We start from the raw sequence: 20,004 nt of genomic DNA on the forward strand, positions 1-20,004 counted from the left end.
TCCATCTGAACCTGAGGGAAGGGGGCAGACCCTCGCAGAGGGCAGAGCCACAGCACGATATGGGGGCCAGCAGGGGCGGGGGGCCATGTGACTCCCCCCACTCGTGCCCTGCCGGCCCCAGGAGGGTGGTCGCATGAAGGACGCGGGACGCAGCTCCGGGGCCAGGGGGCTAGGAGCTGTCGGGGGCTTCGGGGCTGGGGGCTGCAGCCCTCCGCTTCAGGGGGATGATGCAGGTGCTGCTTTTGGCTGCTTTGACTCTCCACCACCGGCCGAGCCTACAGATGAGAGAGATGGGGGTCACCCTCGGCCGGGCCGCAGCGCAGAGGGGGCCGCCCCCGGGCAGTGGCAGGGAACGGGGACGGTACCGGTGCTCCTGTCCAAGGCCGGCCACCAGGAAGTCGCCGGCTGCAGAGAACTTGAGGCTGTTGACAAAACCCACCTGGAAGGGACAGGGCAGGGTGAGGGGCTCCCGTTGTCTCCTCCTGCCGCCCGGGGAGGGGAGCCCCCACCAAGAGACACCCCCAGCCCAGCTTCAGCATCCCCAACCTCCCCATCCGTACCAAGGGGATGTCGCAGAGGGGCTCCAGCTTCCGAAATCCCTCACCACACTTCCAGGGCTTCACGCTGGCACTGGGGGAGCCTGGGGCAGAGAGAGGAGACTCCTGCTGTGCATCCTGACCCAGGGAAGGGAGCAGGACAGCCCCCAGACCCCTGGATACAGGCGATGGAGCCCCTACGAAGAGAACAGGCAACTACCAGCACTGCCGAGCGTGCTTTGGGATTCCATTTAGGAGACAAGGGCTCACCAGGGCGTCAGTGTCCCCAAAGTGCCAGCAGGCTCCTGGTGACGCTTGGCACCCTCACACCGCCGCCCCAGCTGGACCCGCCTGCCCGCAGCCCCCTCTCCCACCCCAGACCTACTGGTGCCCGTAAAACACAAGCTCTGACTCCTCGGGGATCTTCCAGAGCGGCACGGTGCCGTCCCGTCCCGCCGCCGTCACACAGCAGTCCCGGCTCAGGCTGTCCAGCCCTGTGATGACGTCCTGGTGCCCGAAACTGGAGGGAGAGGTGGCAAAGAGCTGCGGCGGGCACGGCCCTCCGCCACAGCGCCTGCCCCCGGCGAGGGGGGTCAGCGGGGTGCCCCCTCCCAGGTCTTACAGGGTCTCCACGTATGCATTCTCCGCCACGTTCCAGACCTTGACGCAGCGGTCATGGGAGGCGCTGTACAGCTGGTACGTGCCTTTCCGGAAGGACAGGCCCTGCGGATGGACAGACAGACGTCCCTCTGGGGGGCAGCGGTGAGGGGCACCAGGGAGGATGGTGACGCCCACAGGCGTCACAGCTGACGCCCCTGACTCACCGAGACAGCATCGCGGTGCCCGGTGAAGATGCGCAGGCGTTTGCAGGTGGCTGCATCCCAGATCATGATCATCTTGTTCCTGTCTCCCGTAGCCTGGCAGAACACAGGGGATACCCGAGACCTGCTCCTCGGGGACCTGCGGCCCGTGCCAGCCTCTGCTCCCACCCCATGTGCTTTGGGGGGTCCCAGGGACCCGTTCTTGACTCCGGCGGAGGCACGGGCTGCTTTAACCCAGCAAAGTATACCTGGGCACGAGATACGGCTCCCCAGGACCCCGGGAGGAGATGCACTCCCCACCACCACCTCTCCGCCCCACATGGCAGCGCCAGCATCCCTCTCCCGTACCAGGTACTTGCCATCCGATGAGATGGCCATGCAGAGGACATGCGACGCGTGCCCCCTGTGCCGCTCCTCGGTGCCCTTCTTCCCCCCGGCCACAACGCAGAGCCCCTTCCCGCTCTCCACCTCCCCTACGGGAAAGGCACCACCGTCACCCCCTGGGAGCCTCCCACCACTCCGGAAAGCATCAGCGAGCCTCCCACCACTCCGGAAAGCATCAGCGAGCCTCCCACAGAGCCCAAAGCGATGCCTGTGCACATCCCCGGAGGGGCCAGGGGCCAAGCCACCTCCACAGGCACCCACGGTCCTGCTGCTGCAGGGTCCCCGCAGGGTTCAGGCTGGGGGAACAGCCGGTCGTGGCCCCGGGGGAACACTTGCATTTGATGAGGGAGCCGTCCTTGGGAGCAGAAAAGATGAACCTGTCATCCGGACAGATGACCAGGCAGGTGACGGGCAGCTGGTGCCCCCGCAGCACGCGGACGCTGGCTGGATCCGGAGGCTGCACCTGCAGGGAGAGCGGGATGTGAGCTGGGCTGCCCCGGTCCCTTCCCCAGGCTTGGGAGCACCCGAGCACAGCACCCTTCCTTCTCCAGGGCGCCAGCAGCCGGCACGCCGGGCGGGAGAAGGGCCACAGTCCCATAGCTGGCATGGCAAGTCGGGGTACCAGCCGTGGCCATGCCTGAGTGTCCCCCAAGCCGGCACTTACAGTCCGGCAGCCCCCCAGCGCTGGGCACTTACGTCTTTGGCGACGAGGCGCTGCAGCCGGCCCTTCTGCTCGAGCTGGGGAAGAAGCGGGAGGCTCAGCGGAGGCAGCCCTGGCCCCGTGGGCGGGGGACAGAGCCCGCCGGTGCCACCGGGACCGAGGGGACGCGCCCTGCTCCCTGCTCACCACGTCCTCCTTCAGCCGGCCGCCGATGAGATCCGCGGGCGTCTCTTCCTCCTCTGCCGCCGCCCGCTCCTCCTCTGCGGCGGACACGGGGCATGAGGGCCGGGCTCAGCACCGGGGGCTGCCCGCCTCTCTGCCCCGCCGGGGCACCGGCACCGGGGCCGGGTAGGGCTCACCGTACTGGCGGAGCTGCTCCAGGTACAGCTTGGCCAGGCGCAGCTGCTTCTCCTGCGGCGTCTCCTCTACCTCCTCCTCCGCCGCCGCCGCCTCCCGCCGCCGCCCCAACGACGGGCTGCGGGGACAGGCGTGAGCACCGCCACCGGCACCCCCACCGGTACCGCCATCCCCCCCGCCGCAGCCCTTACCTCTCCGGCTCGGAGTCGCTGGGCACCTCCTCGTCGACGGGCCGGCCAGCCGCCGCCCGCGGCCTCCCCTCGGCGCCCGGGACCTGCGGGACGGGGACAGGCGCGGCAACACCCGCCGGAGCGACCCCGCCGGGGCAGTGCCTCTCGCCCCCCTCCCTCTCTCGCCCCGCCCCGCCCCGCCCCGGCCCGGCCCTCGCCACCGCCCCGCGCGGGGCCTTGGCCCTCCGGCCGCCCGCCGCCGCCGCCATGCTGCCGCCACACGTGGTGCCCACCGCGCCGCCTGCGGCCGGCCAGGCCACGCCCCCGCCCCGCCTATTGGCTGCAGGCGGACGGGCCCCGCCTCCCACCGCCCCTGAGGCCCCGCCTCCCCCTGCCCGGCAGCGCGCTCCTGCCCCGGCCCCGCTGTCACTCGGGTGGTGACGCCCTTCCCTCCGCCCCGCCCCGCCCCCGCCCCGCCCCCTCGGCGCCGAGCCCCGCCCCCTCGGCGCACCTCCTCCGCCCGGGGCCCGTCCCTGCCCCCGGGAGCGCAGGGGCTGGGGCCCTCCGGGGGCTTTGGGGGAGCGGGGGGGCCCCGCTGAGCCCCCCCGCCCGGCCCCAGGGACCAGCCACCCCCGGCAGGGGACCCAAGCCCCCCCCGGGCACACGGCCCGGTTGGCAGGCCGGGGGAGGCCAGCGCAGGCCCCTCTGCCCTCCCACGGCCCCAGCGGCACCGCAGCCGGCGCCCCCACTCACCGAGCCGCTGTGGCGGGGACGGCGTACCCAAATCGTCATCAGCTTGTTCTGCCCCTCAGGGCCTCTGGTCCCGTCGCACGTCCTTTGGGGGGCCCAGGGACCCGTCCTTGGCTGGGCCGGGGCCGGGGCTCTGCCCGGGGCGGGTGCCGGGGGGCCTGTCCCGGCGATGCTCTCGAGAGCTAAAATCTGCTTTTGTGATGAAACTTCATTTTGCGCTGCCCTTCCTGCTGGGGACGCCGCTGGAGCCAGGGCATCGCTGGCTTTGGAGCTCCCGGGCTCGGCCACGTCAGCCCGAGGCAGCGCAGGCTCCTCCGATGGTGGGAGGCAGAAAAAGTGATTTACCCCAGCGTGGCCCGGGGAGGGAAGGCTTCAGCTTCAACTTCGGCTTCGGCTCTGGCTTGGGCTTCTCCTCCCCTCTCTTTCGCCGCCCAGCAGAGAAGCTCGTGCTTTGTGGCAAAGACGAAGCCGAAGCGCGTGGGCAGGTCTTGCCCTGGACCGCTGGAAGGAGCGGCTGTCCTGCTGCTCTCCGGAGGACGCCGGCTCCTCTGGGGCTGAGGGCTCTTCTTTCCTGTTAGACTTTGGGAAGAGGAGATAGCCCGGCCTGCAGAGCGTCCTGGGGCTGGGGCTGCTGCTTCGTCTCTGCCCAAGCACAGTCCTCGCTGGGGGCCGAGTGCCCCCTCGTCCACGCCCTCGGCAGCCGTAAGCTCAGCTGTTGTAGCTTAAACCCCGACTTCAGCCTTCCTCATCGCAGGATGAGGTCCGTCTGAGTCGCCAGGGAGGAGACCATGGGGCTGGCATCTTTCCTTGCGCCCTGAAGGACTGCAGGGGCAAAGCAGCAGGGGTGAGGTGACAGCCCCCTGTCCCCTCCAGGCAGGGCACGTTGCGCCCCGTGATTCGCAGGGCCAGGAGGGAGCCAGGGGGCAAGTGGCTCGGCTGGAGGCTGCTGGTCAGGAATAGCCCCCTCCAGAAACAGCCCCCTCCCCGCAGACACGCTGGGAGCAGAGCCCCCCTCGCCCAGGGTGGGGGAGCTCCGTGCTGGGGTCCTGCCTCCTCCCCGCTGCCCTCACTCACCCTCTCTGATGTACGCCATCTCCTCACGCATATCCGCCTGCCGTCCGATGAGCCCTGGGGGGACGCAGCGTGTCGGGGACCCTGCTGCCTGGAGGGGACCCCGCTTGCCCATCGGGGACCCCGCCACCCAGCCCGCCTGGCTGCACAGCTCCCCGGGGAGGGCTGACCCCGGGGTGCAGCATCGCGGAGAGGACGGATGGGCCTGTTTCCAGCCCCACCTGCGCAGGCAGGCGTGAGAGGGGGTCAAGGGGTGCCCCACAGGTCCTGCACCGGGACACAGGGACCCTGAGAGAGGAAGGGACCCCGGAGCTCATGGCTCACCGATGAACCTGACAGCCTCCTGCCGCAGGGGCTCCTGCGGGCTCCGCAGGTAAGGCTGGCTCTGGCGCAGGTAGTCCTTGGCCTTCCTCCTGTTCCTGGCCAGCTGGAGAGAGGAGAAGGGCGCAGGGTTGGCACAGAGCTGCCCCCCAGTTGGCCCGTCCCCCCACCCAGGGCTACCCTCCTCCCCCCCAGCACGACATTCCCAGCTTCCTGCCATGTGGCATCGGGGTTCAGAGGGAGCAGAGAGAGGGCTCCCCAGGGATGCTGGGGTGCCATCCTGGTGGCAGGGTCCCCTTTGGGACCCCAGGGGAGAGGACAGCCTGGAGCAGGGCCTGCTCCGGGAGGGTCCGCACTGGGCATGGGGCAGGGTTCGTCCAGGTCGGATCCCGGCGGCATTGGGGCTGTGCTTACCAGGCACTCGCTGATCCACCAGGCCTGCGTGATCTCGGCCAGCTGCGCCAGCTGCCTCCACTTCAGGAACTGGCCAGCGCTGCGGAGGGCTTCAAGGGAGGCCTGGTGAGCAGCAGAGAGATGCCACCACCACCACTCGGGTCACAGGACCCTGTGTCCCCGCTCTTGGCAGGGCTCAGAGCCTGTCCCTGCCCGTGCAGGGAAGACACACCAGCGGGGGACTGATGCTGCCACCAGGTTCAGCACCCCAGGGTGCTGAAGATAAGCGCAGCCACCCTCTCTGGCTGGAAGCCTGTTGGGGCTTCAAGCTTTTGGCCCCAGCATGCTGCGGAGCCATAACCCAGTCTCTGAGGCTGCAGGGACCGACGCCAGGGGCTGTGTGGAGGGAGCTGGGTGGGAAAGGGACCCACCTCCCCATCCACCCAGGTAGCAGGAGGAAAAAGACAGCAGTGGGCAGGCAGGTGGGCCCTGCCTGGTCCTAGGGACTCGGCAAGCTAAACCTCATGGTGACACACATTTGAAGGGTCCAGTGTCAGCATTGCCCTGCCCAAAGGACCGGTCAGGTTGGGATCCCACCTTAGCCACACTCTTGTCCTGGTCGTGCAGGTGAAAGAGCAGCGGCAGTACGCTGTCCCACACCTCCGTCTTCATCTTCTTCTTTTCGGCACCCACCACGAGCCCCATCGTGGTTTGGAAGAGACGGATGGAGAGCTCCCGCACGGTGCCTGACTCCTGGGGGAGGAGGGGAGGAGCTCAGCCCCAAGCCCATGGCGAGCAAGGGGCTGACATGAAGATGGATGTCCCCAAAACAGCGGCAGGCAACCCTGTTCCAAAAGGCAGCGAGCTGCGGCATGCAGAAGGTCTGCTCAGGGGGCTGGGGTCCCCGGGGCTGGGGTCCGGAGAGGGAGACCCTGCGGAGGGCTGGGGGATGCTGCCAGGGCAGGGTGCGCGTTGGTGGGGCTCAGCACGCCTGCTGCCATCCTGCCGCCACCGTCCCCACCGCGGCAGGGAGGCCGAGCCGGGGTGAGTCCATGCCGGGGGTTTGGGACGCAGCACGGAGCCACCGAGGGCAGCGATGGGGTCTGGGGGCTGTGGGGCAAAGCGTCCCCCTGCAGAGCACGGGGGCTGCAGCGGGAGGCGTGAATGGAGGTGTCGGGTGAAGGGGGCACGGAGCTGTCCCCCAGCCTTACGTTGCTGAAGAGCGGCTGGAGCTTGCCAGCTAGTGCCAGGGCGGTGAGGCTGGGCATCTTCCCCTCCAGCAGCTGGAGCATGTGGCTGAGCACGGACAGGGCCACGGCGCTGGCATCACTGTCGGCATCCTGCAGCTGCTCCATGATGTGCGGCAGCAGGACAAGGGTTCTCTTTGCCTGCGTGAGACACGCCACCTCCTTTTTGTAAAGCAGTGACCAATCGCAGGGGTGAAAACCCTCTCCGCGAACACTGGCCTCCCCGCTGGCTTCTCAGCAGGCAGCGTGGGTTACGAGGGCAAGGTCCCAGCAGACAGGGCTTACCGGCATGGCCATGGGAAGAGCAGGGCGCAGAGGGGGAGGACAGACAGCGCTGGCTCCTTGCCAGCCCTCGGCTGCCCCCTTCTCCACCAGACCCCTTGGGCAGGCTGGTGGGCGACCAGCGCTGCCTGCAAAGCTGCCCAAGCTGCCAGCAGCCCCCACCACAGCCACTGCCTTTCACCCTGGGGCTCAGCACCCCCCGGTCAGGCTCTGCAGACCCCATGCTCAGGCTGGTCGCTCTGCTGCCAGCATCCCTGCCCGGACGTGCTGGCAGCGGGAGCCCGGTCCCCTTGGCACTGCTGCCTCTCTCCTTGCACGGCACAGCCATGGGGCAGAGGGCCAGGGAGGCAGGACAGCTGGCTGCAGCCGCCACAGCTCCCGATGCCCAGAAAAGCCTAAGCCGCCGCATTACCCACTGCCCGCTGCTCCACCCTGGGCTGCTGTCCCGGCTGTCCCCTACTCACCGCGTCGGGCCTCTCGGTGAGCCTGAGGATGCCCCTGAGCACCAGGCTGGGCATCCCCAAGCATTGGCTCCGCAGATACATGGGGAAGATTTCCAGGGCACGGTCCAGCTCTTCACTGAGGTCGGTGCAGCCCAGCATCTGAAACGCATGCAGCGGAAGCTGGGGTGGTGCTGCCTCCAACCATCAGCTCAGGGCAAGGACGCTGGGGCAAGACCAAACCCGGACGGAGGCGGCGGGGATTGCGGAGAGCCCCCGTGCCCCACACCACACCGCACCGGTTGCTCGCCTGCTCCTCCGTGGTACCAACCGGAGCCCACCCACCGCCCCAGCTCCCCCCGCAGCGGTGGGCATGGGCGAGCTGAGCGTTGGAGGGAGTTTGGAGCAGTGCCGCCTCGAGGCTCACCTCGATGAGGAAGACCATGGCGATCATCTCCCAGGTGGGGTCCTCCACACTGAGGAGCTCTGCCAGATGGCAGAAGATGGTGGAGCGCAGGGGCCTTGGGGTCTTCATCATCTCCCTGGCAGGGGGAAGGAGGCACTGTCAGGCCTGAGCCAGGCAGGCACATCTCTTTGGGGGTTGCACCAGTCTGGACATCACCAGTCTGCAGCACTTTCTCTGAGCAACGGGGACCCCCCTGCCATCAGCCCCAAGGGAGGGGGTGGCATGGGGTGCCCAGTCCCCGAGGAGCAGGGAGAAGGGGCTCTCACCTGGCCACAATCTGCACTCCCATGAGGTGGGTCTGGGCGCTGAGCAGGGTGTCCCAGCCACCCTGCGCCTCAATGGCCAGCACCTGGCTCTCAAAGCCCATGCTGCAGAGCAGCATTCTCAGGGACTGCACCGCAGACCTGCTCAAGAAGAAATGCTCAGCTCCCACTGGGAGCCCTGGCTTGGCTCCGGGTGGCTGGCAAGGATGAGAGGGCAGGGATGGAGCACCTGATGGGAGTGAGCAGACCCTGTTGGTGCTCCTTCCAGAAGATGTGCACCTCCTGCAGCGTCAGCTCTGTGGTGAACGACGCTTGGAAAAGCAGCGCCAGGAAAAACTGGGGGAAAATCGCCTCCACCTGCTGCAGGCAGGTGGGCTGCAGGAGGATCTCGCCTATCGCCCTGGCTGCCTGCAGAAGACACCCAAACACCAAGATGTCCCTGCGCCCCTGGGGAGGTCAAGGCTTGGGGTGAGCAGGGAAGGGGAGCAGTGGCCCCGGACAGCTGAGAGCAGCCCCGGAGGTCAGCAACTCACAGCCAGGGAGCAGATGCGCGGGTGATCCTTAGGGGAGGGGGAGGTCTCGCGCAGCGACTGGTTCATCAGCATGCTGAGCAGCTCCTGCAGCACCTTCTTTGCAGCCTGGGGCTCGGACAGCATCGTCTTCCACATGGCCACGGCGACACTGCAGGAAACCAGGGCTCTGTCAGCGGGGACACCCCGGAGCATGGCCGGGCTGAAGTCCCTCAGGAGGGTCTTGGGGCCCCCCTCCCAGTGTGAGAGGAGCCCCAAAGAATGGTGGGCCCCGTACGGGGTGCACGTTGGGGAGCACTGCAGCAGGCTGGCCACCACTTCGCTGGGATGTTTGCCCATCAGCGCCAGCAGGGCCCTGTCCAAGCTGTTGAGGGCTACCAGTGCCTTGACGGAGGGCAGGGTTCTGTAGATGGCCCGCATGATGTTCAGCACCTGGAGGGGAGACATGGGTGGGAGTGGGGATGTTCAGCAGGGCAAGCGTGGCCGTTTACCCAGCTCCCACTGGGAGGTGCTTCCGTGCCCGTTGCAGTATGCCGGCTTGAGACAGCGTCAGTGCTGGCCAGGCGCAGAGCCGGGGGAGGAAAGGTCCCCCGCTGGGCTGGAGCATCGGCCATGCCACCCACGGGCTCCTCACCTGCCCTGGCTGGAAGGCAGGGTCTGCCACAAGGATGTCCACCATGTGGGCAGCCACACTGATGCTGTAGATGCTTGGGTCTCTGAAGCTCTCGATGGCCACGAGGATGATGTCTGCCTGGTCGGAGGGTCGCAGGTATTTTGTGAACATCTGCGAGATGAAGGAGAGGAGGGAAGGTTTGTCACCTAGAGCGTCACCCAGAGCATCTCAGCTGTGCAGTGAGAGTGAGACGCAGAGTCAGGGTGCGCTGGGGAGGAGACCGACAGCGGGGGTCAGGGTCCCGTGGGGAACTGGAGCTCGCTGGGGGCCTTTGCCTAGCCCCTGCTCAGAAACAGCACGAGCTCCCATCATCCCCATGCGTTGGGTGTCCCTTCACTCATGCCGACCCCCCTGGCCAGGAGCCGAAGGCACTTCTTACCAAGAAGATTTCGCTGGCACAGCCGTCTTGTGAAAGCTGCCAGGGCTCCTGCACCTGCCCTGTGGCATGCAGCCAGTGCCACCTGCCTGGGGAGGAGCAAAACCAGGGTTCTCAGAGAAAGGGTGCAGAGCTGGAGGTGCAGTCTGAGAGCATCGGGCTGAAAAGTCTCCGGCAAAGAAAGAGGGCAGCCAGACGGGTCTGGGGAGCAGAAACCAGGCAGGGTCCAGGGCTACTGTGAGCAGGGGTGAGGGGAAATGGCTTTTCGGGCAGGCGGGTTGGATCAAGCTTTCTCTTGCCAAGGAGAGTGGCCCCTGGCTGCCCACGCCTCGGGGGACCCAGCCCGACACAGCTTCTCTTACTTCTCTGCTGCAGGACGAAGGTGTGCAGGTGCTTGAGAGCTTCTGCAGCCGCGTGGCGGGTCCCCTTGTCCTTGCAGGTGCAGCAGAGGGTGAGGTGCCCCACCAGCTTCCCCAGCATCGCAAACTGACGTGTCTTGGAGCACTGATGTCTGACCGTGGCTTGCGCAAAGCAGGGGCAGAGCTGGGGGAAGAGCGGCAGCATGGGCACAAGGTGAGCCCCAGCTGCTCCCAGAGCAGCCAGGCAGCAGCCCAGAGCAGGGCAGGGCAGGGCTGCCAGACCCAGGTTCCTGCCTGTGCCCGTGGCAGCCCTGCTCTGCCCTGGGAGAGAGCATGGACAGGACAGGGGCAGGGCAAAGACTCCTGCTCCTGACCTCCTGCTGACTGGGTGCCCAGCTTCCCCGGGAGGTGCTGGGGCTCAGGGGCACAGGGACGGGGGACTGGGGCTGCCCAGGCCAGGAGCTCTGTACCTGCAGCAGGGGGCAGGTGGTGATGAACTCGGCTAGCCTGGCAATCCGTGCCACGGCCCTCTCCTGCACTGCCGCCAGCTGGGAGTTGGTGAAGGACAGCAGGAGCTGGGAGGAGAAAAGCTGCTGATGTGCCAGGGAGGTGGCATGGCACAGCACAGCACAGCCAGGCTTGCTCCGGGGCAGCGCCCGGGATGGGGCACGTGTCCTTCTTGCCCCTCGCGGCAACTTGCTGCGGCCAGGCAGGTCGCCACATCCCACTCCTGCTGCTGCGTCTGCTGCTTTCCACTCACTCCCACCTAAAAAAGTGCCTGCGCCCCCCACCCGAGGACCCCAAGGCTTTGGGATGACCACCTCCCTGGGGACCTGCAGTGCGGGCTCTGGGATATGGCCTGTGGTGAAGCTGGAAGGGGAAAGCCCCAGGGCTGGGCTCCCCTTGCCAGACAGGCAGGTCCATCTGGGAGGGAGTGTTGGGCAGGATGGGCAGTGGGCAAGGCTGCAGGGGTGAGGCAGGCTGGGGCAGGAGGAGAAGGGGCTCTGGCAGCAGCCAGGAGGCAGGGGGCTGGGTGGGGGGCACGGCAGGGAAGGAGGGATGTTCCCTGCCCCCCTCCTTGCACCAGGCACTGGGCAGGGGGCACTGCTCAACCCGGGGGTCACTGCCCGTGGCGACCCTGTGCCAAGGCCAGACCTGCAAGATCTTCTGCAGCTCCAGGATGCCGAGAGCGCCGGCGCTGCCTACCAGTGCCTGCAGCATGCTGTCCATCGCAACCAGGGTCTGTGAGGCGGACAGAGTCTTGGGGCCAGCCCCAAGGGGAAGCCTCGGGGGGGGGGATGTCTGTGGCCCTGCGGTGCCCAGGAAGGGGGCCTCGGGGTGGGGGAGGTCCCTGTGTTTCACCCTGTGCCGTACCTGGGAGTAGAGGAAAGCCGTGGGTCCCTGGCTGTCCTGCGGAGGCAGGTGGAAGATGCTGCAGAAGCAGATTTGGAGGAGGCTGCTGCTCTTCTCCTGCAGAAGCAGCCCCGCTTGGCTGTGGGGACAGAGAATTGCTCTTCAGATCCAGCAAGGAGGAAGCAGACGCCGGGGCTGGAGACCTGGGCCGATCCCCACACCGCAGGGGACATCTCAACTCCCCATGACACGGACACCCGCCTCTGGGGGGAAAACCCTGTGGCAACCCCTGCCCTGCTGTCTGCCTCCCTCGTGGACCCAGGACTGGGGAAGCCCCCGACCTGGGATCGCCCAGCACCGGGAAGGCCAAGCTGGGGGCTGGGGCAGCTACCTCATGGACCCGATGGCCAGCATGGCTTGCTCCCGCACCGCAGTGTCCAGGTGGTCGGCGGGCTCCTCTCGCAGCAGCACCTGTGGAGCACAGCAGGGTGGGACGGATCGGGATGGGCAGTCTCCCTTGGCCAGCAAGAGCCCGCGGGGCTGGCAGAGCCCAGGTGCCCCCATCTTGGCACCCCCTCCCCACCCAGCACCCAGCGGTCCCAAGCCCTGCGGTGGGAAGGGCTGTGCCCATTACGGAGCCACAGGCTGGCCGAGAGACCTGCAAATGTCATCGGGTCCAAGCCTCGGCTCCAGCCGGGCCACCCAGGTGGCGTTGGAGCATCTACAAGGATGGAGACCCGGAGCAGTGCTCATCCACACCCCGCTGCCTGGCCGAGCCCTCTCCTGCCCCCAGGGCCATGCCACTGCACGCTGCCCCTGCCTCAGCCTGGCTGGCTGTCCCCTCACCTCAATGGCCTCCGCCACCTCCAGCTGGCAGAAGTAAAGCATGTCCCACATGGCAGAGTGCACTCTGGTCGTGCTGCAGATGGTGCGGACGGAGGCCAGAAACTCCAGCTTCTTAGCCTCTTGCTGCCAGCCGGGGAGGGGACAGATGGACAGACAGTGTCAGGGGGGAGAGAGAGCTGGGGGGAGGCCAGCACAGCCCCCAGCACCTTGTGAGCACGGGATGGGCTCAGAAAGATCGGCCAGGAGACACGGGCGCCGCCTCGTAGAACTGGCCGAGGTTACCTTTGGTCTGCTCCGGAGGAAGGCTCGGATGATGCCCAGGGTATGCGCTTCCTCCCTGGGCAGAGCCAAGGCAGAGGGGCCTGAATCTGGCAGAGAGAGAGCAGGCAGGGCTGGGGGGCAGGCAGGGGGGAACACTCGAGCCCTCTGCCCAGCTCCCGGCGATGTCACCAGCCCTGGCTCAAGGCTGGGATGCTGGTGTCCCCTGTGTGCCCCAGGGGCAGAGCTGCGATGCTGGAGGGCAGCACGGGGAGGGGGCCCTGGCGTGCCCAGGTGAGGGACACGCTGGCACTGGGGGGCAGGGAGAGTCCCTGTCCCGGGATGCCATGAGAGGGCTGGCTCCCTGGCCACGGTGCCGTGGGAGCCCCGATGCCAGCCTGCCTGGGGGATGTGAGCCTGGGACAGGGCAGAGCAGGGTGGGCAGCCCCCTGCCTGCAGCGCCCACACACTCACCTGCCTGCAGCGGCTCAACCATACACATCTCACTGGGCTCTGGCCCGGAGCTGGGAGCTGGGGCAGCTCTGTCCTCCTCCTCCCAGGCCCGCCTAGGGTGGCCGGGGGGTCTCCCCGCCATCCTGCCGAAGGGAGGGAGGGAGGAAAGGGCTGAGAAGGACCCTGCGCCCCCTGGGGCGGCCCTGCCGGGGCGGTGGGGCAGAGGTGGCCGTGCTTGGGGGGCTCCTTGCTCCCACCCTGACCCAACACCGACACTGCAGGGGCAGGGCTGGGTGACACAGGGTGTCACAAAGGGCCCCAACGTCACCCCCCCAGGGGGGCACCCCCGAAGTGCCCCCGTTCCCCCCCTCCGCAGGAGCCCTCCTGGCCCCAGGGGGACGGGACTGACTCCCTCTTCCTCCTCCTCCTCCTCCTCCTCCTCCTGCTGTGGGGCTGGCGTTCATCTCTACCGGGGGCATCCCCCTTGTCGCAGGGACCCCTCTGTCCCCGTCCCCTCGCTCCCGGGGCCTGGCGCCACCCCCACCTGCGGCCGGGCTGAGCGGGGGCGCAGCCCCCAGCCCCTCAGGCACACCGAGGCTTTTCCTGCTTCCACACGAGGCCCGGGACGAGGCCCGCGGGGGTCGCTCCTCTCTCCCCAAAGCTGCGGGCACACAGGCAAGCCCGACGCCCTCCCGCAACCGCTGGGGATGTCGCGGTCCGCCGTTAACGGTTGCCATGGTGCGTGGCAGGGTTCCACCAGCCCCCGGTTGGCCGCGGGGCGGGGGGGGGGGGGGGGGGCAGAACCCCCGCGCTCCCCTCGCCGGGGCCCACGGCCCCAGCCCGGCCCTGCCGGGCCGTACGAGGGCAAGCGGGGGCCCGGCCCCGGGCGCTGAGGGGCGGCGGTGCCCCGAGGGCGGTGGGGCCGGGAAGGAGGCGGTGTGGGTGAGAGGGGCCGGTGTGTGGGGACGGGAGGCGGCGGCAGCGCCCGCTCGGCCCCCGCCGCAGCGCGGAGCCCGCATCCGGCCCCCCGCCGCAGGGCGCATGCGCAGAGCGGGCGGGGAGCGGGGCCGCGGCCTCCGGCCGCCAGGGGGCGCGGCTCGGGCGCCGAGACGTGGCGGCGGCGGCGGAAGTGGGCGCTGGGCGGCGGAAGTGGCGGCGGCGGCGGCGGCGGCGGCGGCGGGGCCGGCAGGTGGGGCCGGGCGGGCCGGGGCCGGGGGGAGAGGGAAGGGGCAAAGGGGAAGGGGAGAGGGGTGCGGTGATGGGTCAGTGATGGGGTCAATGATGAGTCAGTGATGGGGTCGGTTTTGGGGTCAGTGATGGGTTACTGATGGGTCAGTTTTGGGGTCCGTGATGAGTCAGTGGTGGGGTCAATGATGGGGTCAGTGATGGGTCAATTTTGGGGTCCGTGATGTGGTCAATGGTGGGATCAGTGATGGGATCAAAGATGGATCAATTTTGCGGTTAGTGATGGGTCATTGATGGCTCAGTTTTGGGGTCAGTGATGGGGTCGATGGGGTCAGTGATGGGCCCAATGGGTCAGTTTTGTTTGGGGTCAGTGATGGGTCAGTTTTGGGGTCCGTGATGGGATCAATGATGGCTCAGTTATGGGGTCTGTGATGGGATCAAAGATGGCTCAGTTTTGGGATCAGTGGTGGGGTCAGTGATGGGTCAGTTTTGGGGTCCGTGATGGGGTCAGTGATGGGGTGGGTGCTGTGTGTTTGGGAGGTGCAGCCGTGGGGTGGGGGCAGTGATCAGCTGGGTGCTGCTGTTCAGGTTTGTGCACCATGTGTGGTGCAGTGTGGTTTGGAGTGATGGGGGGTGCAGGCAGGGTGGGGTGGCCTGTGTGAGGGTGCAGTCTGGTTTGGGTCCCGTGTGGGGCCCTGGACAGACGTGTCATTCACACTGGGAAGGCAGAACCAGGCGCTGTGGTTGGCCACGGGTCTGGGCTGCTTCCTGCTGCTCTGCCGCGCAGGCACGGAGAGCGCGGGAACCGGCAGCAGCAGACAGGGTGAGTGAGAGCAGGGTGAGCACGGACAGGGTGAGTGCAGGCAGGGTGGGCAGCCCTGCACCCCTGGGCAGGGGCTGGAGAGGGGCGGGCATGGGGAGGGAGCTGGGCAGCGGGGTGGGTGAAGCTTGGCAGGGCATCACAGGCAGAAGTAGGCAGGAGGGCAGGTGTAGGGGGGGGCTTCCCCTGGCACTTAGCCCCCCCCCCCCCGAGTGGAATAAGGTGCTGGTGGGGTCCTGGTGTGGGTTTGCTGGGAAGGAAAAGCATCACCCACCTAGGGGTGCTGGTGGGCCCTTGGGGCACTGCCTGGCCTCCAAAGGGGGGAGTACAGGCTGGGCTGGGAGCCAGGGGTCTTGGAGGTGGGGGGGTGACTTTGAGGGGCACCCTGAGGGTGCGGGGGGCAGGGCCAGGCCCTCCCCACCCCCCAGAGGGGGAAGTGGGGCAGTTTGCTCAACCCTAGCTGATAAGCCAGCGTGGCGGTTCCTCCTCCTTCGCAAGGGGAACATCTGCCGGGCTGGGAGAGGGATCACTGCTGCTCACCAGTTGCCCCCTGAGCCCCCACAGCGGCATGGCATGGCTGAGGTCTGCTCAGCTCCATGGCCCTGCAGCCTTCTCTCGCCAGCCAGGGACACTTGTGTGATGAGCTGACCGGTCTCAGGCAGGTGCCCAGATGGCAAGACCTGGTGGCAGGGCTGCCGAGGGGTCAAGGCCAGCCCTGGGCCTCCTGCCCCTGCCCCTCCACTGGCTCAGCGGTGCCAGACCTGCCCACAGGTCTCATGGCACAGGTGCCTGGAGCCGGCACCACGCACCGCTTCCCCACCACAGTGCTGTCGTTCGACCTCAGACCCGCCGCTAACCCCCGTGAACCCATCCGGCCGTGCTGCTGGAGAGCTGCGCCGGGGCCGGGGCTGGGCTGGGGTGAGCACACGTGGTCTGTCCCCCGCCACCTCTGAGCTGTGGCCTGCTTGGTCTCCCGTCAGTGAGAAGAATGGGCTCTGTGTCGGAAGAGCTCAGCCTGGTCCCCCTGCACCAGAGGCCGGAGCTGCTGGAGGCCTGCGCCAAGCTGCTGGGCGAGGAGTGGGGGAAGAGCCGGGCGTCGCGGCTCCACACGCTCCAGCGCTCCTCAGACACCTTCCCTGCCAGCCTGCTGCTGCTGCGGAGCCGGGGCCCCGCCACAGCCCCCACCGCCCGGGAGGGTGCCTGCCAGCTCGTGGGCCATGTCCGGCTTTCCCACGTGGTCGGCCGTCCCCGCGACCTCTTTGTGGAGAGCGTGGTGGTTACACGGGCGCTGCGGGGCCAGGGCTACGGGCGGCAGCTGATGGAGGCCACTGAGCGGTGGGCCCGTGCCCGGGGCTTCATCTGCCTGCACCTCACCACCCACGACAAGCAGCATTTCTACGCCCACCTGGGCTTCGTCCTGGGCGAACCGGTGCAGAGCGTGCCCTTCCTCAGCCCCGCCATACCTGCCGTGGTGCTGCGTCTCTTCTCTGCCCCTCCTGGTGCTGCCACAACCACCACCACCAGGCCAAGGGTGCCCTCTGCCCCACCGCCTCCCCTCCCGCCCACCGCCGCCCCCCTGCCTCCCCTCCCGCCCACCGCTGCCCCCCCGCCCCCCCCCCCGCCGACCGTGGTCTGGGCGAGGGGAGTCCTGGCCGAGAGCAGTGGGCAGAGCCTCCTGGAGACCCCCCACCGCGACGCCAAAGGGCTGCCCATCTTCTGGATGAAGAAGGACATCTGAGGGGCCGGGGCCCCAAGCCACTGATTAAAAGCAAGTGTGGGCAGGGGCTCCCTGCCCCGGCGCTGCCTGACTGCCTGCTGTTCTTCGGGGCTGGCACCAGCTCCCCCAGCCTCCCCTCTTTGCCCTGGCCCCACTGCCAGGGTGAGGTGCTCCCCACACCTGCCCTGTCTGGGCACACTGGCTCCATTCCTGCCCGACCCCCGGCTTGCCTGGCCGGAGCCCTGAGACCACCAATGCAGTAGGGAGCCAGGCTCACCCCAGGCTCTGGGGTTGGGACTGGTCCCAGGAGTGCTGTCCAGTCCCACCAGTGCCTCCTCCACTCAGGGGACTCGCTGTGGGGCAGCTGGGGCTGATGGTGCGCCACATCCGCCAGTGTGGCTGCCATCCTCCCTGCTGAGCAGCCGGGGGAAACCGAGGCACACAATGGCTGGAGGGGCACCGGAAGGAGTAGGGCAGGGTGGCACGGGCTGCAGGGTCCCCTGCCTTGTGCCGTGAGGAGGGCAGGCAGCCAGGCCCCCTCGAGGCAGCCGGCGGCGGCGAGGGCTGGAGGCACCATAGCAGGAGCAGGAAGGTCAGGGCGAGCAGCCGGGCCCTGCGCCGGGGGATTAGCGCTGTCTGTGCTGCGTCATGCAGCCCCCGAGCCTGTCCCCGGCCTAATCCCCTCACCCTGAGCAGCTGGCCGGCACCGGGCAGGGGCACCTGGCCCCCTCCAGCCCTGCCTGGGCTGGGGGGGGACAGAGCTGCCCCCTTGGCTCCACCACGCCTCATGGGGGGCTCAGCCCCAAAGCAGGGTGCCCAGCCTGGCTGGGCCCTGTGTCGAAATGGGGAAGAGAGGGTTGTGGTGCCCCCACTACCGGCAGTGCTAGGAGCCAGTAGGGAAACTGAGGCACCGGGGTTGGTGGCTTGCAGTGCTACACCAGAGCTGTGCCATGGCTGCGGTGGTGCAGGCAGGGACTCTGGGCACTGGGGCGCAGCAGGCAGAGGTGCCCACTGGCGGCGGTGAGGCAGGAGGTGTCTGAAACCCCCAAGTTTGCTCAGTCCCATGGGATTTTGGGGTGGGCAGCATGTGCCTGTGGGGCAGCCTGGCCCCCCCCGTGGCTGATCTCAGCCCACCACACGTTGGGGCAGCAGCGCCGGCATGGCCAGTGTGCCCGCTGCACCCTGCTGCCTCACCCCCAACGCTCTCCTTTCCCTGCAGGGTGCCGGCCCCGCGGGCAGCCGGCGACACAGGATGGTGCCGGCGCTGGCGCTGTGGGCCTGCCTGGCGCTGGGCATAGCTGGTGGGGAGAGCCCGGCACCAGAGCCCCTGGCAGACGGCCAGCCCTTTGCCGTGGTGTGGAACGTCCCCGCCGGCCGCTGCCAGCGCCACTTTGGCGTGGGGCTGCCCCTCAGTGACTACGGCATCGTGGAGAACCAGGATGGCCGCTTCGCCGGCCAGAACATCACCATCTTCTACAAGAACAAGTTTGGGCTGTACCCCTACCTGTCGCGGCAGGGCGTCCCCCACAATGGGGGCATCCCTCAGCGGGTCCCCCTCGATGCCCACCTTGCCAGGGTGGCCAGAGACATCCGCCTCCTCCTGCGCCCCGCTTTCCACGGTCTGGCCGTGGTGGACTGGGAGGAGTGGAGTCCCCTCTGGGCCCAAAACTGGGGGGCCAAGCGGATCTACCGGGCGGCCTCAGAGCAGTGGGTGTGGGACCGACACAGCTTCCTGCCGGTGTGGCGGCGGCTCCGGCTGGCCCGGCGGGAGTTTGAGCAGGCGGCACAGGCTCTGATGGAGGAAACGCTTCTGCTGGGCCGATCCCTGCGCCCGGGGGGACTCTGGGGTTTCTACCGCTTCCCCGACTGCCTCAACGGCAACTGGGCCAAGGAGGCCAACTACACCGGGCAGTGCCGGCTGGCAGAGGTGCAGCGCAACAACCGGCTGAGCTGGCTCTGGGCCGCCTCGGCTGCGCTCTACCCCAGCATCTACCTGCCACCGGCACTGCCGCCTGCCCTGCGCCGCCGCTACGTGCACCACCGGCTGCGCGAGGCCCTGCGCGTGGCCGCCTTCGGGGCCGACAGCCTCCTGCCCGTGGTCGCCTATGCCCGCCTTTCCTTCCGCCGCTCGCGCCGATTCCTGGACCTGGTAAGCGCCATGGGGCCGGGGCAGCAGGTGGGCCGGGGCGGCAGGCACGCTGGGGGTCCCGCTGGGTGCCAGGACGTGTCTCGTGCCCCCCCAGCCCAGTCACGTCTCTCTCTCCCCGGCAGGCTGACCTGGTGCACACCATCGGGGAGAGCGCAGCGCTGGGTGCAGCTGGACTCGTGCTCTGGGGAGACATGTCGTACTCCCGCTCGGCTGTGAGTACAGCCCCTCGCCGCACTGGGGCACCGGAGCTGGCACGTGGCGGGCAGCAGGAGGTGGCATGGGCATGGGATGTATGGGATGGCCTCATCTCCTGTGCCTGCTGGGGATGGGTGGCCGGAGGGACCCCAGTGCCGGGGCAGGTTCTCACTGGTGCTTCCGCCCCCAGGAGAGCTGTGCCAGCCTGCGTCACTACCTCGTGTCCACCCTGGGTCCCTATGTGGCCAATGTGACTGCGGCAGCCCGGGAGTGCAGCTACGGGCAGTGCCACGGGCACGGGCGCTGTGTGCGCCGGCAGCCCCATGACCTGGGCAGCCTCCTGCACCTTGGCCCCAGTGCCAGCCCGCCGGCCTCTTTCCGCTGCCACTGCTACCGCGGCTGGGCCGGCAAGGGCTGTGCTCGGCGGGTCCATCCCGGCCCTGCTGCCTCCTGCCTGGCACCCACCCATGCTCACAGCCTCTACAGGCACGAGGACCTCCCGCCCCCTGACACCTGCTTGCCGCGGGGCACATGGGGCTGGTGACCAGGGCCAGGGACCGCCGCGGTCCCCTACGCCGGCAGTGCTGCTGCCTGGTGCTTCCCATGGTCTTGTTAATTTAAATAAATCCTCCTGGCACAGCTGCATGGTCCTTGTGGGCAAAGCCGGGGGGGGGGGGGGGGGGAGGGGGCTCTGTCATGCCCTCAGGCTGGGCACAATTGCCATTGCTGCCAGGAGGTGGCAGAGACCCCAGCTTGGCTCCAGCTGGGCCCATCCGTGCCTCAGTTTCCCCACACGTGCTCTGCCCTGTGGTCATCCCAGTCCCACGGTGAACTATCAGCCCCTTTACCCTGGGAAGGGGTCACTGGGCACTGCCACAGGCTGCTCTCCCTTTGCCACGCTGGCACCATGCTGCCAGCAGCCCTGACC

At 68.3% G+C, this 20,004-nt stretch overlaps 4 protein-coding genes across 7 annotated transcripts; 2 read left to right on the forward strand and 2 right to left on the reverse strand.

Annotated features, from left to right (window-relative positions):
• Nucleotides 1-109: 109 nt before the first annotated feature.
• On the reverse strand, nt 110-3,258 carry LOC148050133 (U3 small nucleolar RNA-interacting protein 2-like). The gene is made up of 13 exons (XM_087744223.1): nt 2,951-3,258; nt 2,762-2,877; nt 2,589-2,662; nt 2,438-2,479; nt 2,078-2,204; nt 1,706-1,830; nt 1,361-1,453; nt 1,159-1,259; nt 922-1,056; nt 720-733; nt 561-640; nt 366-439; nt 110-275 (listed from the first exon to the last, which is right to left on the reverse strand). Exons 1-13 carry the CDS (start codon nt 3,196-3,198, stop codon nt 170-172), a joined length of 1,335 nt encoding a protein of 444 aa, XP_087600349.1. The 5' UTR covers nt 3,199-3,258; the 3' UTR covers nt 110-169.
• A 527-nt stretch (nt 3,259-3,785) lies between these two features.
• LOC148050134 (maestro heat-like repeat family member 5) lies at nt 3,786-13,746 on the reverse strand. 4 transcript variants are annotated; one of them, XR_015701236.1, is made up of 24 exons: nt 13,555-13,746; nt 13,032-13,153; nt 12,582-12,667; nt 12,300-12,422; nt 11,845-11,924; nt 11,475-11,592; nt 11,256-11,342; nt 10,571-10,675; nt 10,104-10,284; nt 9,745-9,830; nt 9,327-9,476; nt 8,970-9,124; nt 8,696-8,843; nt 8,392-8,609; nt 8,166-8,303; nt 7,861-7,975; nt 7,458-7,595; nt 6,676-6,852; nt 6,062-6,217; nt 5,486-5,587; nt 5,075-5,177; nt 4,754-4,807; nt 4,025-4,501; nt 3,786-3,868 (listed from the first exon to the last, which is right to left on the reverse strand). XR_015701236.1 is itself a non-coding variant. In XM_087743233.1 (23 exons), the coding sequence occupies exons 2-23, from the start codon at nt 13,150-13,152 to the stop codon at nt 4,425-4,427; spliced, it is 2,679 nt and encodes an 892-aa protein (XP_087599359.1). In that variant the 5' UTR covers nt 13,153; nt 13,555-13,746; the 3' UTR covers nt 3,798-4,424. The 4 variants fall into 4 exon arrangements, 3 of the variants coding, with proteins under 3 accessions (XP_087599359.1, XP_087599358.1, XP_087599360.1); XM_087743233.1 differs by having other exon boundaries at nt 3,798-4,501; nt 8,392-8,570; XM_087743232.1 differs by having other exon boundaries at nt 3,798-4,501.
• Nucleotides 13,747-14,139: 393 nt separating this feature from the next.
• Nucleotides 14,140-18,077, forward strand: NAA80 (N-alpha-acetyltransferase 80, NatH catalytic subunit). Its single transcript, XM_087743240.1, has 3 exons — nt 14,140-14,199; nt 15,996-16,783; nt 17,952-18,077. The coding sequence occupies exon 2, from the start codon at nt 16,004-16,006 to the stop codon at nt 16,751-16,753; it is 750 nt and encodes a 249-aa protein (XP_087599366.1). The 5' UTR covers nt 14,140-14,199; nt 15,996-16,003; the 3' UTR covers nt 16,754-16,783; nt 17,952-18,077.
• HYAL3 (hyaluronidase 3) lies at nt 17,883-19,715 on the forward strand. The gene is made up of 3 exons (XM_009460584.2): nt 17,883-18,881; nt 19,004-19,093; nt 19,267-19,715. Exons 1-3 carry the CDS (start codon nt 17,892-17,894, stop codon nt 19,618-19,620), a joined length of 1,434 nt encoding a protein of 477 aa, XP_009458859.2. The 5' UTR covers nt 17,883-17,891; the 3' UTR covers nt 19,621-19,715.
• Nucleotides 19,716-20,004: the final 289 nt, after the last annotated feature.

This window comes from Nipponia nippon, unplaced genomic scaffold, assembly GCF_047370975.1.
Source record: "Nipponia nippon isolate SJK-2023a ecotype South Korea unplaced genomic scaffold, ASM4737097v1 scaffold_9, whole genome shotgun sequence".
NCBI classification, from domain to species: Eukaryota; Metazoa; Chordata; class Aves; order Pelecaniformes; family Threskiornithidae; genus Nipponia; species Nipponia nippon.

Bases quoted from the DNA above. Each gene is read 5' to 3' on its own strand.
- LOC148050133 (XM_087744223.1), bottom strand. From the start codon at position 3,198: ATGGCGGCGGCGGCGGGCGGCCGGAGGGCCAAGGCCCCGCGCGGGGCG. The intron at 2,663-2,761 runs GTGAGCCCTACC...TGTCCGCCGCAG, and splicing joins GGAGCAGCTCCGCCAGTACG to AGGAGGAGCGGGCGGCGGCA. The intron at 1,260-1,360 runs GTGAGTCAGGGG...GTCCATCCGCAG, and splicing joins GGCACCGCGATGCTGTCTCG to GGCCTGTCCTTCCGGAAAGG.
- LOC148050134 (XM_087743232.1), bottom strand. From the start codon at position 13,152: ATGGCGGGGAGACCCCCCGGCCACCCTAGGCGGGCCTGGGAGGAGGAG. The intron at 5,588-6,061 runs GTGGGATCCCAA...GCTGCTCACCAG, and splicing joins AGGACAAGAGTGTGGCTAAG to GCCTCCCTTGAAGCCCTCCG. The intron at 5,178-5,485 runs GTAAGCACAGCC...TCCTCTCTCCAG, and splicing joins GGTGGATCAGCGAGTGCCTG to CTGGCCAGGAACAGGAGGAA.
- NAA80 (XM_087743240.1), top strand. From the start codon at position 16,004: ATGGGCTCTGTGTCGGAAGAGCTCAGCCTGGTCCCCCTGCACCAGAGG.
- HYAL3 (XM_009460584.2), top strand. From the start codon at position 17,892: ATGGCCAGTGTGCCCGCTGCACCCTGCTGCCTCACCCCCAACGCTCTC. The intron at 18,882-19,003 runs GTAAGCGCCATG...TCTCCCCGGCAG, and splicing joins CGCGCCGATTCCTGGACCTG to GCTGACCTGGTGCACACCAT. The intron at 19,094-19,266 runs GTGAGTACAGCC...TTCCGCCCCCAG, and splicing joins TGTCGTACTCCCGCTCGGCT to GAGAGCTGTGCCAGCCTGCG.